Below are 15,177 nucleotides of genomic sequence, written 5' to 3' on the forward strand. Positions count from 1 at the left end.
TAATTAAAATCTAATTTGGAAAACGCTGTGAAGCTCTAATTCTAATTCTAATTTAATTTGGAAAAAACAATGTCTAGATCTAATTCTAATTCTAATCTAATTTGAAAAAAGCTGCGCAGCGTATAGCTCTAATTCTAATTCCATCTAATTTGAAAAAACTGCCTAGCTCTAATTCTAAATCCATCTAATTTGGAAAAAATGTTGCTCTAATTCTAATTCTGATCTAATTTTGAAAAGCTGAAAATTTTCTAGTTGTTGAAGTCTGGTATGAACAGAATAGTGAAGGTAACATCACGAAGATACATGATAGCATATGCAGTGGTGGCTTTTGGGGTGGGCGAGGTGGGCGGTCGCCCGGGGCCCCCCTGGTCGAAGGGCCCCCCTCTTTGGTTTTACCGCTTTTTCCAAGGGTTGTAGCGAATAGACGTGGAAATCCTTGTACCAATCAAGAAGATGATTCCGTTCAGATGAGTAAATCATCAAATCTCCGTATTTGTTATTAAAGTTCCATATAACGACATCCATGAAGTCTCTGCATGCCTGTTAATTTCGTAGGCGAAAGGGGGGGGGGGCGATTACATACTAATAGGGCCCCCATCCCCCGGAAGTCTCGCCCAGGTCCCCCCAATCGTAGGGCCGCCACTGAGCATATGTAAGGGTTGGTGGATAATCGAATAGAATTGCTCAACGATTGTTGATTCCACATATTCTAGTATTGAACAACCAAAGATGTTTATATCCATCTACCTTGGATTGGTCCCATTTCCACCCGTTTTGAAAAACAATTGATTGTCGCGGTCGGGAAGTGTTATGACGCAGTCAAAACCAATGTGCTTTTTACGACTACACAACTGCCACCTTCGACACGCAAAGACGTGCTCCCCGCACTTCAACAAAGTAATGTAGTGAACAAATATAAGTGCCACTGTGATTGTAGCTATACGTGGGAAGAACGTCAAAGCGTCTGCGGGAACGCATAAACCAACATGTCCCCAGATTTATCAGAACACGTGCTTTGCGCTCGGGAAAAGCTCACTCTTAACTCATTCGCTTAATCTTGATTGATTGATTAATTGATCTTGCCGTCGGCAAACATCTGTTGGATAATCCAATTTGTGCGAACAATTATCGAGACGACAGATTTCGCGTCGTTGAGGGGGGCCCTTCACACTTCCATTTGTGTGCCTTGGAGTCGACTTTTATCAAAATACACCAGCCAAAACTCTGTCTACAAAAGGAGTTCGTGTACCAACTAAAAATAGCACATTGAACGCTCTCTCATTCAAAACTTCATGCTGGTGACGTCACATTTTGTGATACGATTGTTGATATACAATGTTCCTTCACATTCTCTACTAGTTGCTGACAATTATCCCTGACGAGTGTCAGCCGAAAATATTCGGGTTCATTTCAATATGAATATAATATTCAATTGTATATCGAAGTTCTGTACCTCCAAGAAGCTCTTAAAATTATACTTTCAACATTATAGATCCCATGACTTAGTAACCAAACCTCTGTGGCTACATCGAAATATACATTGCAAATAGAGTTGCATTTAAAACAAATTAGTGTTTAATACACTTTGCTTCAAAAACGTTTTAAACAGTGTTTTAAACAAAGACCTTTAAAAACTATCAAAACTGTTTTGTTTTTTTAAGTTGTAAAATCATGCAATAATTGCGTAAATACTTTCCAAATAACATGTTGTATGAGATTGAGGACGACTACCACCCTATATAGACGACATGGGATGGTTGGAAACCTCAAACTAATCGGTTCAACAGCTATAGTACGCATATATTTCGCCGAAAGCGCTATCATTACCCTATATTTTCACTTGTTAATGTTAATCCACTATGATGTCACAAAAACATGTATTAAACAATGGCCTTGTTTTAAACATATTGTTTTAAATTGATTTTTGTTTCGAATGCAACCCTAACTGCAACAATAAATCATCATAGAAGATAATAACATCTGTTCCGATATCGCGCTCTTTCATTTTCGGTTGCGAATGAATCCGTACAAATGAATAAAATATTACATGATGACAGCTTCAACTCTACTATCGTGAAACACCGTTGGAGTACAAATCCACCAAATCAGTAAAATACACCGTAAAACATTCATTAGCGAAATAAACGAGCATCGGATCGATGATTCCTGGTATGATCATGGTGTTTGTCAAACTCCGCGCCACTTTTGTGGTTACATATGCTGAAAGGTACAATATAAATATGATCATCAAGTTGATCACGTGTCAACAACATCAATCATGGATAAAATAGTCAGGTCAAATTCTAAAACGTATAACGCAGTCATTCTGTTCGGACAAGGATAATTTTGCTGATGACGAATTCTTCACTCTTGTGATTTCCATCTTCTACCATGAACGCATCCTGAACAGATGGATATCTGCATTAATCAAGCATGCGTGTAAGCTATGTAGACAACGAGATGGAGATGTACAGTGCGCGAGTACCGCACTAAACCATACCAACTGAAATACAGATTATGTTTGCGGATCAGCACTGTAATCGTATGAATTATACGGTTACAATGTACTGGTATACAATGGCGTACAAGCATATATGCTGCCGCCTTGGCTCTTGTTCTTAATGCCGCCTTGAGTAGACTGCAGCAAGTTTTGAAATAGTTTCATGTTCAAGCAATCTTTTCAATAAAAACAATTACAAATAATGTGCCGGCGTGCCGCATCTAAAAAGTTCTATATTGCTTGAGAAGGAGTCCTCACTGTCTCTGCGTCAAGGCTAAAATAAAAGACGAAAATGAGGACCAGATGTATTAGGCAAATTAAAGATCAATGGCCGCTTATAAATTGAATTTTCGAAATTTCGCCGAGGGCAAAACTAGCGATAATATCTTAAAATCAAGTTTTTAAACGTAGTTTCTTTCTAGAGAAAGAATTGATCGAGCTGATAGGCGATCATCATTCATGAGTAGAACGTAAACACGGCTTTATCATTGTGAGCTTTGCGAACCTCCCCCCACAGCCCGCAATTGAAACACCAATGGTAAGATAAAGTTTCAGATACAAGCATTCATAATGTTTCGAATCAAGTAGGTCTGATTTAGGTAACCATTATAAAACATCAAACGCTGTTGAAGACAGAAGCACAGATACGGTGTCGAATCAAGTAGGGTTGATTTAGCTAACCAATATAAAACATCAAACGCTGTTGCATTACGATCAAACGTGGTTTGACTGCTTCGCACCAGCTTCTTAAATCTGTCAATCCTTTTGTCACGTGCAACATATTGTCGACAACAACCACCGATTAAAGTCTGGATCGTAACCAATTAGCTCGTGATGAGTCATCTCTCCGTACTATGCAGACTCGTTTTGCCGCCCCTTGCAGCCTGCCACGTCGGACGCACACTGCATAGCCGCCACCGCACGCCGCCAACTGGATCCTACGCCACTGCTGTTGTATGTGAGAATTCCAATATGAAATGGGAATATAGATGTCATATAATATTCTGGCTCGAATCCGCAGTTTTCAATATCAGATTGAAACAGGAACCCAATCGCTGCATGGTCATACCTGTCAAGCATACGGCCAGCGCCGCCTCGCTTTGTGTTGAAATGGTAGTATGTTATGTAGGTTATGTAAATGTAAATTATAAGGAAGCATTCAGACGAGGTGACTACTCTGTGTCCTGGGAAGAGGCTATGTCCGACTGTATGTCTTCCGTATGGTTAGGAACATGCAGTGACCAAATGCTGTTATGCCAACATTTTGCCGTGCTGCTATGGCCCATTACCCGGCATTTTACAAAGTCATTTGCTCGCTACAGCCTATGCAACGCGCATTTTCAAAGTACGTACGTTACGGCAACAGCCGCCCTTAATCTTTCCCTATTGTCTTAAAGTCCGTTTCGTGGTCTCAAATTGCATTTACCCAGCTGAGTTTATTTTGGATCAGAATCTGTACCCACAACACAAACCAAGTTTAGTATGCCTCTTTTGTTAAATGTTACTCTGTCTACCATTCCACATGATACCGCTATTATAGTTCAGCTGAATGAAATAGAAAGCTGGTCTTGCACCGGTGCCGTGTCTGATAGCGGCTCACGAATCTATAATATGATGATCGGGTTGGAAAAGTAAATGATCATGCCAACGAAAGACCATGAAGGAGGCATGAACAACGGTAATATATAATTCCGAATTTGCATCTACTCGCGCCACTATTATTCGATGATGCGTTGTTACAGGCAATCCGAGTATCAAATTTACGGGATTGGTCTAACTTCTGGTCGAGTTAATACAGGGGTGGGCAACATACGGCCCGCGGGCCGGATCCGGCCCGCGAAGGGATTTTGTCCGGCCCGCGGACAGTTTTTCGTCTTACATGATAATGTGGCCCGCCGGCCCCAGTCTTCCGAGATTCCCCACTGCTTGCTCACATACATTTTAGTGATTGTATGTTTTTATACACATGTATGCACAGCGAGCGAGGGTGGAGCTTACGCGTAAGTTCGTCGAAGCGAGAAGACTTGCATTATCGGCATTTACGATGTACTGAACCCTAATGTCATTTGTGGTAATGGTGTTTGTCGACGACAATGGTCATTTACACCAGGCCGATATTTCTTTGATTCCGTAACCGTCGACTTGTAGCACGGCGCACACTTATAGACTTTTGTAAGACACCGATTATGCCAGGTGTCGCCAACTGAAAACGGGTCGCGGGCCAATTTCAAATTTCGAGGCCGCGGCCCGCATGAATTCAATATCGAGATAGACAGGCCGCACAGTTTAACAACCACGCTATCTCGTCACCTACTTAATCCTAATGCATTGATATCTTGGCGCTTTGCAATCAGAGCCCCACAGTACAGTTGCGAACAGATGCGCCACATATAGAAATACCAACTCGGAATCGTGTTCTCCTCACTATACCGACAATCCTGACGGGAGGTCAAGACATGCAAAGAGCAGCATGCAACAAAGTGACTAATAATAATTGGCCTGCCCTGACCGACCCTCCACCAACTCTACCGGTGAATCTGATCACATGGGATGAGAAATGATATGTAGAACTACTAATTTTCATGACGAAATTCATGAATGAATCTGAAAAAATTTTCGCGCTCGGCGCGACTATGAACAGCCTACATTATTTAATAGATTAGTACGGAGTGCGCCGGAAATGGACATAGACACTATAACATGAGTATTTGGCGTTCTGCTATTTCATTACGACTATTCCCTAGAATGCGGCCGTAGGCTACATGAGTAGTCGAAATGCGGCCGTGACTCGCAAAAAGATTGGCCACTCCTGCTGTATGAGAGTGCTGTTCTCAAATCCACATTGTCCTCGTCATTATTGGCGAGAAATGGCTTTGAAGTTGCATTGCTGTCGTTGAAATACATTCATTAAATACGATTTCTTCCTTGTATACGTGGATAAATGGGCGAATAATGTAGCGATTCAGCAATCCGGCCCGCCACGTACTAAATTTTCCTATATCCGGCCCGCCGACTTGGAGAAGTTGCCCGCCCCTGAGTTAATACAATGACTATTTCTATAGTTTCTAAAAAATTGTGACTAAATATTATGAACAGAAACTACATTTCCCACGCCAAGAGCAAAACAATGCGGTCAGATTATTTTTCGACTGACTCCGTGTCGACGAATCAATATTGCGAATATCGCGTCAAATCCCATTTCTCGTAAGCAAATATATCTTCCAAGAAAATAAGATGTACGGCAGATGAATGCCATCAGTAACCATGCATAGAAGTTACGCATTACTGCTGAAGATCAACTTAGGCATAGGCGCCGACTTTTATTTTTGCATGGGGTGGCGGCAGGCGCGTAGCCAGGGGGGCGTCGAAACTCTCTCTTTTTGAAACGCAAAACCCCGTCCTTTTGAAATGACCATTCCGACGCTAATATTCAGTTGCAATTCAACAAGTCGTATTATCAGTGTTACGTGAAGCCGCGACCAATTAGAGAGATCCGTTCGTGCACGCATATCGCTTCGCACAATGTGACGTGACGCGATCTCCCGCTGAGATGATTACGAAATTAGGTCATTGATTGCCGCGCACTTGGCATTCGTCGCTGGGCAGTAACACGGCGCGGCAATTCTGGAACACGAAATACAGAAAAGCCAACCAGCAGTTATCCCTTACCGCCAACACAATGGAATGAATGGATTCTTACTTAATATAGAGTAGCTCGCATCGCGACCATTGGTTGCTGATTAAAACATCGATTTTGATGCATTGCCGCATTTCCCGGTTTACGTTCGCAAAGCATAATCGGAATAATAATATGGGCACTGGAATAAATTCCAACTAGCAGGCACACACAATAAAACACTGTTCAACTTTGCGCTCCGAGAATATTGATCACAAAAATGGTTCACAAAATATTTTAAACGCGGCTTGCGGCCCTCATCGATGCAAATGATGCACTTTAATTTGTAGAGGGTGAACGTATATTCGGTCGTCAAATCGCGATAGGAGATGGTGTGTCTCAGAGCGCTCGATGAAATCTACATTTCGAACGTGTGGTCGAACTTGTACATCTAATAAGGATCGTTAGTTTGCTGAAATCAGCATCAGTACGCTGTTCGAAATACATAGTAGTGATCAATTTTATCGGACTGCACAATCGGCCGGCAAGGTTGCGCTGATAGCGAAATTGCGGACATGCCGCAAACCTGAAATAATTACAATTACAGGGTGTCTTACCTAAATACCCAGATTCGGGAATGGCAACGAGCACAATTTGTTCAGACGCGAGCATAAGTTTTTATCGAAAAGATACATAAACACAAACAATATTGCACTCAGAGATTGTTACTGTTTGGCGAAAGTGTTTCTGCGGACGGTAGCAGGCCTGCATGCGGACGCGCTAGATCAAACCACCGCCGATAGTGCACATGAGATATCGATGATCCATTTCGCATACAATTGGTTCTCGCTAATTTGCAGTACGTAGCATCGATAATACGTATTAGTGCATTGGCATTTCAAAAGGACGATATTTCTAGTTATAAATGAGAAACTCTCTGGCAACGCTTCTGGGGTTTTAATGCCGACAACGCGCTGGTTAATATCAACCCGGGGCCTACGGCCTACGTAGGCCCCGATCAGTCAGTCGAATTTGATCGTAAAATGGTGCGCTTTTAATTGTCCACATGTTATTGCAGTAACAGCAATATGGGCGCATGCCGCGACGTTATCAATATAAATACATGTCCCAAAGGTTTGAACGTCGATCCGCGATATGGTTGGCTCGATAGAGCCGTCCAGCAATGAACTTTACCGTTCAAACTAATCGAATAAATTCAGAATTTGCGCCACCGAGAATCTCGAGTTGCATCAATATTTGGCAACGTAATTCAACACCGTGCACTGCACAATGCGCAGTATAAATAACAAATCAAATACTGACAAGCGACACCGAGGAAATACGAGTGTACAAAGCAGACGAGAATTAGTAGCCCACAGATGATAGCAAACGAGAAATTGCGCATCTAATCAGTAATTCCTCAACTTATGCGTACAGCACAATGGGGTTCCAAGTCTGACAGCGCGACAATTATTTGCTCTTTATAACGACGTTTGAGCTGAAAAAAGCTGAACAAAAGTTGCAAAAAGTTGCATCATAAGATTCCTTCAAACAGCTTAAAACAGCATTTTAAATAACTTTCGAGTATTTAGGAAGCTGCTAAAAGAAGTTGCAAAAGTTGCAAAAACTTGCCCTACTAATTACGGATTACAATTTATTGGGGCGTTTTAAGCACTAGTTTGTCGTCGCCGACGAAGCTGCGTATTCAATTATTAGCGCGCGTATCGGTTAATGGTAAATAGTTGGCACTTTGCGCTATCACGGACTCACTAATTGACAGCGCTGATGATTTGAAATCGCAGACGGCGGGCATTTAATCTTATTGTATGGGTGGCCGCCACCTCAATAATGTGGCATGGGGTGGCTGCGCCACCAGAGATGGAAGTCGGGCCGGGCTTTTCGGTTTCGGGTCGGGTTCGGGCCGGGCTCGGGCCGGGTTCGGGCCCAAAGTTATAAAAATTATCGGGATTGAATCGGGCCGAATAGTCACTACGAAAAGCATTGACTTCATATACAAATTTGATTTGCAATTTTGTTCGAAAGTGGCACAACTACATATAAGATACACCAATACCTTATCACGTATAAGTATGGCAATATCTGTGAATAAATTGTATACGAAGGACGAACCCAGATAAACTTCATTATAAGACGGCCCGAAGACTATGATTGAATAATGAAACAATGTCAGCTAAATAGTAAACAAGTGTCCCAAATACGCCAGACATTGATCATTGTTCAGGCAATCAGCCCACATTGTGACGAAAACATGACTTACGGATGGATGGATTACCATGCTGGAGCCTGGATTACTACCAATTTAGTTTTAATTTCGATGAGGCATGCTGAACTGAACAGCTAGAAGCAGGTGATGAGACGACGGCTTCCGTTGTGGCACAGCAGAATTGATCGATAGATGTGTTACGGCGGTGTTAATATTTATTAAAGAAAGCTTTTAGATGCGCCATAGTGATTTTGTCGTCCATGGTGAATTACTTTAGGTCTATACGGAAACTAACTTATATTGTATTAGGCTATGTGACAGCGGTAGTATTGTTATATAGCAGTGTTGGGATCAAGTCACTACCTTCGAGTCACGAGTCATTTCGAGTCATTGCGCATTTTGACTCGAGTCAAGTCAAGTCAATCGATTTTCAAAGCTGACTCGAGTCAAGTCAAGTCATTCGATTTTCGGAGGTGACTCGAGTCAAGTCGAGTCAAGTCAAGTCAAGTCACAAGTCAAGCCACAATTCAAGTCAAGTTGCCATTTCGAAGTATGAGGCATGATTGCATCATTGCATTTTGCTAGCTGTCTGAAATACATATTGAGTGGTCCCTGATTCTGAACCGCTAAACGAATATAGAGTTGCATATACACGCAAGAAGGCGCTGTATCGCTCACATATACGTAGAACTGGTAAACTACGTTGATAGTCACCAGCCAAAATAGAGAATTGATTGAGAACGAATTGATAAGATGCAATACATTACCCATTTACAAATTGAGAGACGAACCCGACTGTATCCAGTAACTGTTGAGGCTATTGAAATAATCAATTCTTCGTATAACGTGTGAATGCAACGCCCTTTGTATGGATGAAAGTTGGCTTGTATTTTGAACACACTATTTTTTCTCATCTTGGCCAATTTCATTCCTTTATTTCTTTAATTTAGTTTAATATTGAACCATTTAATACAGTTCACATTTAGCAAAAAGGATGGTGGAACTAAGTCAACAGTGGGGCTGTTTTCAGCGTATTCTCATTCAGATATATTAAGTTCTCTTGCCATATGCAAGATTGCTATCGAAAGAAAACAAAGTGATAGCATTGAAAGCGTTGAAAAGCTCGAAATTTGAATCGTATATCAGCTTATTTGCTCGCAACAGTTGAAAATTGCTATTTGAACTTGGTTTCGGGCCGAAACGGGCTCAAAACTCGACCGTCGGGTTCGGGCCGGGTTCGGGCTGAACTTGTCGGGTTCGGGCCGGGTTCGGGTCCGGCTCACCCGGCCCGCTTCCATCTCTGTGCGCCACCCCGTCACTCGGCGCCTATGAACTTAGGCATAGACGGTCAGTCGCGAAGTACTTCCAAATACAATATTACGTCTTATCCATACAATTTTCAGTCCCAAACTAGGAGTAAAGTTACAACTATGTTTCAACTCGATCAAAAATAATGCATGACAGCGCTATTATACTGTTGCGCAATAGACCAAGTTTTTACAACGAGGCTTCGTTTGATCATAGTGTCCTATATGGTGTCGACACAGGCAAATCTCAAGTCTCAGTGAAATTGTATCACGTCACAATTTCCATTTGGCTACAGGCAATTTGACGGTCATTTTTGACCGGCTTTCCGAGCATTAAATTTGGCAAAACGTGTATCAATCGAAAGCTGACTCTGCACTGATTACGAAAATCTAAATTTTATTCCGCTCGTGGCCCTGGAACTCCCACAATCAGCCTCGAATTTTTCATTGTTATGGAGATTGGCATTGGGACGCAACAATGCTGTCTGGCTTTTTTTCTCTTGCGCTACTATCTCGTTTCGCCAGACAGCATTGTTGCGTCCCAATGCCGATCTCCATAACAATGAAAAATTTGAGGCTGATTGTGGGAGTTCCAGGGCCACGAGCTGAATAAAATATATATTTTCGTAATCAGTGCATAGTCAGCTTTCGATTGATACCCGTTTTACCAAATTTAATGCTCGGCAAGCCGGTCAAAAATGACCGTCAAATTGCCTGTAGCCAAATGGAAATTGTGACGTGATACAATTACACTGAGGCGTGAGATTTGCCTGTGTCGACACCATATAGGACACTATGGTTTGATACAACGTATGGCTTCGTTATTACGTCACTATCCGACAATACATTAAATATTATTTCATACTAATTTAATTTATACAAATGTCGCAACGAAATAAATCAATGCCGTTGTTTGAAATCGAATGTGTATGAGAATGGATCAACCATGGAATGGAGAAAAAAAATCTCATCTCTCATTTTTAGAACGGTCAAACTTTGCAACATCTACTCACCTGTAATGAAAGTCGAGGTCGAGTATCTTCCAGGCATCTGTTTCTCTAAACACTGAAATGAGAAATAATTTTAAGAGTATAAATCCTTTTTAGTAAAAGATATATGCATCCCGTGAATTGTGTTATTTTGCTGAACATATTGCATGATATCTGAAACATGAGATCGGGTTCAGAGCGTATTGAAAGAAGCAAAAACATGAAGGACTTGTGTCTTACGATGCACAGTGGTTTAGTTACAGTACGTAGGCGTACGGTGTCTGCTCTTATCTAATATCTTGAAATACACCGATGGGTGTAGGATTCGAGTCCGATCGAGATCGAGTCCATGATTTCTACCTAAGTGTTGAAGGTTTATCTAGGCTCCTCCTCGCCATCCCGTCCGTGTAAGCAGTGTCATATAAAAATCTATAAGTGGGCCGTACTACAAGTCGGCAGCTACGGAAAGAATGCTTAAAATTGGCCTGGTGTAAATGACCATAGTAGTTGGCAAACATCATGAATACTACAAACAACAACATAAGTTATCTAAACTAGAATTTATCTAAACAATGACTAACCTTTTAAAACTTCCAACTCAGTATCGCGAACATTTGCAATCTTCTGGACCGTCTGCAATTCGTCTGCATTCAACATATCATCCTCACTGGTGTGTATCAATGATATTTTCTTCAAATTAGAGTTCTTGACGAGAGACGCAATCTCAACGAATGAAGCACGACACCTACCACGGTGTATGCATCTTATATATTCGATCTGCGGTGGGAGAATGTTACTTATAATATTGAGTATTGTAATGAAGCTTACCGCTATTGTTGGCCTTTTCACCAGGGGTTATGATTTGTTACAAGGTACTTTTGATGAACTTATCACTAAGAATCACAAACTCCGTAACTACGGTAGCTTTCTCGGGCAAGGACAATAAGTTAATGCATTCGAAAGGGTACTGCACGGCATAATTCAATGATAAAGGTGCGATGGTGGGTAGAGCACGTTCAAAATATTCAAATAATATCGGATGATTAGTACTATACCTTCTTTTGCTGACAAGCTTCTACTATTTTTTTGAATCCACCCTCCTGCTGAACAAAAAACATGGCACGGATATTGCCAAAAACGGAAATTGCTTTCCCACGCTTCAAAATTCTCTTGTAATCATCGGTGGAAATCTGGCCATTCACTGCAATATCCAGGAGTCCGACCTTAAATGAGAATGAGAGATTTTAATCGGATATTTTACTGAGTCAATTGTTCCCTGACCTTAACATAGCCGTCAAAGCAATTATCGGGTTGGATGCCCAATGAAATGATATGAATAATAAACGCATTTAAACATTTCGAAAATCGAAAGAAGAATCGTACCTGATACTTCTCCAGATTAGTTTCAATCAACGACCAATCGACATTCTCTTCTTGTGTGCAATCAAGCAATATCTTGCTCATCTGAACAGGATGTAATTTTTTTGGTAACATGATATGATCGCAACGTGATCATGTATTGATATCAATATTCATATATTTACGGTGCAGCGGTGAATCGTTAGAAATATTTGATTATTCTGAATGCATATACTACATTGGGATTAGTCGCTTTACTGAGTATGTTTTCTTGTAAACAAAGACCTATGAATATGCTATGTTTTGTACCAACGTATCATATAGGCAGATCTGGTCAAAGTAGTCATCGCCGGTACTCAAGTAGTTAGAACAGGGGCGGGCAACTTCTCCGGTTGGCGGGCTGGATCTGGGAAAATGAAGCACTGGGCAGACCAAATCACAGAATATATACAATAATCGTGCATTTATCCACCTGTAGAAGAAATAAATCGTGTTTAATGTAAAATTAAGTTTGAAATATAGAGACCCAAAACAGTATTTAATGAATTTAGTAACAGTAGCTGTTGAAGTCAATCAGGCATCTGTGGTCGGTCACAGTTGTCAACTAGTTCTTTGGACTACAAACCAGAACAGAGCAAGTAGTTTCATGTCCATCTTTCTCTGGTTCGCAAACTTGGATTCATTCTGTGACGCAAAAATTTTCAATACTTTCAGCATAGAATCTAACTTTCAGGGTGAAAACTCTTTGCGGGCCAGTCAAAATCTATCCGTGGGCCGTACGTTGCCCGTCCCTGAGTTCGAAACAACGCCGTCGATTTCTACCCAAAAAGTAGAAGTAACTACATGCAAGTAATCCAGGTATAGATTGGCCTGGAAATAATTAAAACCGTCAAATTGAAGTAGATGTCCAAAATCTTAACTACATGAGTAAGTAGTGCGAATTGGAAAAATATACTTGAACACTAAGACAAATAGAAGTACTTCGTTACTGAACATCGTTGTAATGAAAGCTGGCTATGTACCGCTGTCTTTTATGTTTACGCGAAGGCTGAATCTTGCCCAAACAGTAGAACATACTAAAAACTACGTAAAACTGGGCACGGACAGAAGCTTACCATATTAAATTTTGACTACCTGGCAACCACCACGATTTGGAGCAAGCATCTTTGCTTTTCGACTCTGACTACGCCAATGTTTGTCGCAAAGATGCATTTTTCAATTTTGCAAGTAGCCAATACCGATACATTGCCGAATATTTGTGTCCCTCGGCTGAAACTACCTTTCGAAACTACTTACTTGAGTACTTTTCAGATCTGTCGTTTGCTACTTGCACTCGGACTAGTTTTGCATTTCGGGGTTTTACATTTCTACTTGATTAGGAAGGTTGATTACTTTGACTACGTCTGCGTACACTCGATGCTTGACTCGCAATACTAGAGACGCAAGTTGAGCATCAGTTATTGACAATATACATTTTTGCCGACCAGAGATGAGCGGATTTGAAATTTTAAAATCCCAATCCTGTTCAAATTCAAATCCAGAATCAATTTCGTCTTGATTGTAAACCCAAATCTAAATCCGATAACGGTGGAAATTTGCTCAAAAGTCGCAAGGAAATTGAGAAGTATGAGGAATTTTCTATATAACTAGTAAGAGTAAAATATATCTTATACCTTTTCTAATTTGCACTCGGATATATTCCGCAAATCATCCTGCTTGGCCAACATTTGTTTTTGTTCTTTCAATTCGATAAATTTCGCATCAAAAAGTCTTCCAAGAAATGCAACCACTGCTACGGTATGGATCCGATAGAAATATAGATTGGAATCCTGTGACAAATAAATGCTGTCAGTTATGTCACAATCTACACTAACAAGAAACTCTCGGAGATACAATCAAGCATGAGAGATTAATGTTACTGTTCATGACTATAGTGCACACAAAGCGATGGTTATGATGCTTGTCTGTTGGAGAAGGCGATGTGAAAGAACCTCCATCCATCTGTTTTTGAACGATGTAACCTAAAATTTCGAAGGGATTTGAAAATCAAAGTACAGTGCCTACCAAAAATCTTAACATTCAACAGTGAAACAAAACTTTATATGTACAATTAGCACAGGTTCTTAGCTTACTATTCCTTACAAAAGCATCGCGTCTTCATAACGCTCATGGCCACGTGGCTACAGCCACAGCGTGGCTACACTACAACGCAAAGCCATTGTAATAAGTGACTGTTTTTGCTTGACTGCTTCGTGCATAGTAAAGCCAATAAAATGAGCAAATGTTTATTCAAATCATGAGTATGGACTCGTTATCAAAGTTAAATAATCTTGATGTCCAACCTTGGTGTTGAAGTGTCCCTCAACAACGCGACCACTTATCTTGATGACTTCTTCTTCGTTCTTCAATTCAACATACCATCCCCCTACTGTCAGCTCGACAACCTGAATATTGTTTATAAATTTCAGCATTGCATGGTCTACCAAATATGGTGGCGTCATAATACAGATACTGTGATGACCACAACATCACAGATCATCATGTGTTCTACGTTAGGGTTCCGGTAAATATCAATTTGCCTCTGATTCGGATCGATTAAATCGATTCGATAATAAAAACCATGTTTTTTTTGGTTTTTATTATTTTATTTTACTTCTAACAACTGCAACAACAACAACAATGAGCCCTAGACCATTGCAAATTATGTGAATCAAGGTACGGTCGCAAATCTCATCAACTGAATAATTCGAGGCTCTGGATCTTCATCCACGTACTGGGAAATGTTCAGCCCAGCAGATAAATGTTGGTGGCTAGAATCGTCCGATATCTGTTTTAATACCAAGCCGACATGTTGCGTAAAATCAGAAGCACCCGTAACATCAGCATCTTCAGTAGCATCTTCATCATGAGCATAGCTGTTGGTGTCTTGAGTGGTCTCTGCCAGCAAGGCGTTGATCTTTCTCATCGTCTTATCTGCTTTGCCAGTACCAGAGTCAATATCTATTGGTAACTGATTTTACTGGCGTTATTGCCAGTGGTGGCATTTTGCGGCATTAGCGACTCGAAAACTCCGAAAATGCTCGTTTATATGAGGTGACAAGGTAACACTTAGGAGGTTTATCTATGCTCATCCTCGTCATCTCATCCGTGTAAGCGGTGTCTTATAAAAGCCTATAACTTGA

General features: G+C 40.9%; 1 protein-coding gene across 2 annotated transcripts in view; it reads right to left on the minus strand.

Moving 5' to 3' along the window:
- Positions 1-2,032: 2,032 nt before the first annotated feature.
- Positions 2,033-15,177, minus strand: part of LOC145453107 (uncharacterized) — a 39,481-nt gene continuing 26,336 nt past the window's right edge. For both annotated transcript variants that reach the window (XM_080331177.1, XM_080331104.1), the window contains exons 7-13: positions 14,338-14,439; positions 13,669-13,824; positions 12,020-12,100; positions 11,692-11,859; positions 11,218-11,413; positions 10,661-10,712; positions 2,033-2,402 (exon numbers count right to left, since the gene is read on the minus strand). In XM_080331177.1, the coding sequence (XP_080187303.1) occupies positions 2,387-2,402; positions 10,661-10,712; positions 11,218-11,413; positions 11,692-11,859; positions 12,020-12,100; positions 13,669-13,824; positions 14,338-14,439 (771 nt within the window). In that variant the 3' untranslated portion in view covers positions 2,033-2,386. The remainder of the gene's footprint in view (positions 2,403-10,660; positions 10,713-11,217; positions 11,414-11,691; positions 11,860-12,019; positions 12,101-13,668; positions 13,825-14,337; positions 14,440-15,177) is intronic.

The sequence above is a fragment of the Botryllus schlosseri genome, chromosome 1, assembly GCF_051294905.1.
Source record: "Botryllus schlosseri isolate E-star chromosome 1, Bs_hap1, whole genome shotgun sequence".
Taxonomy (NCBI): Eukaryota; Metazoa; Chordata; class Ascidiacea; order Stolidobranchia; family Styelidae; genus Botryllus; species Botryllus schlosseri.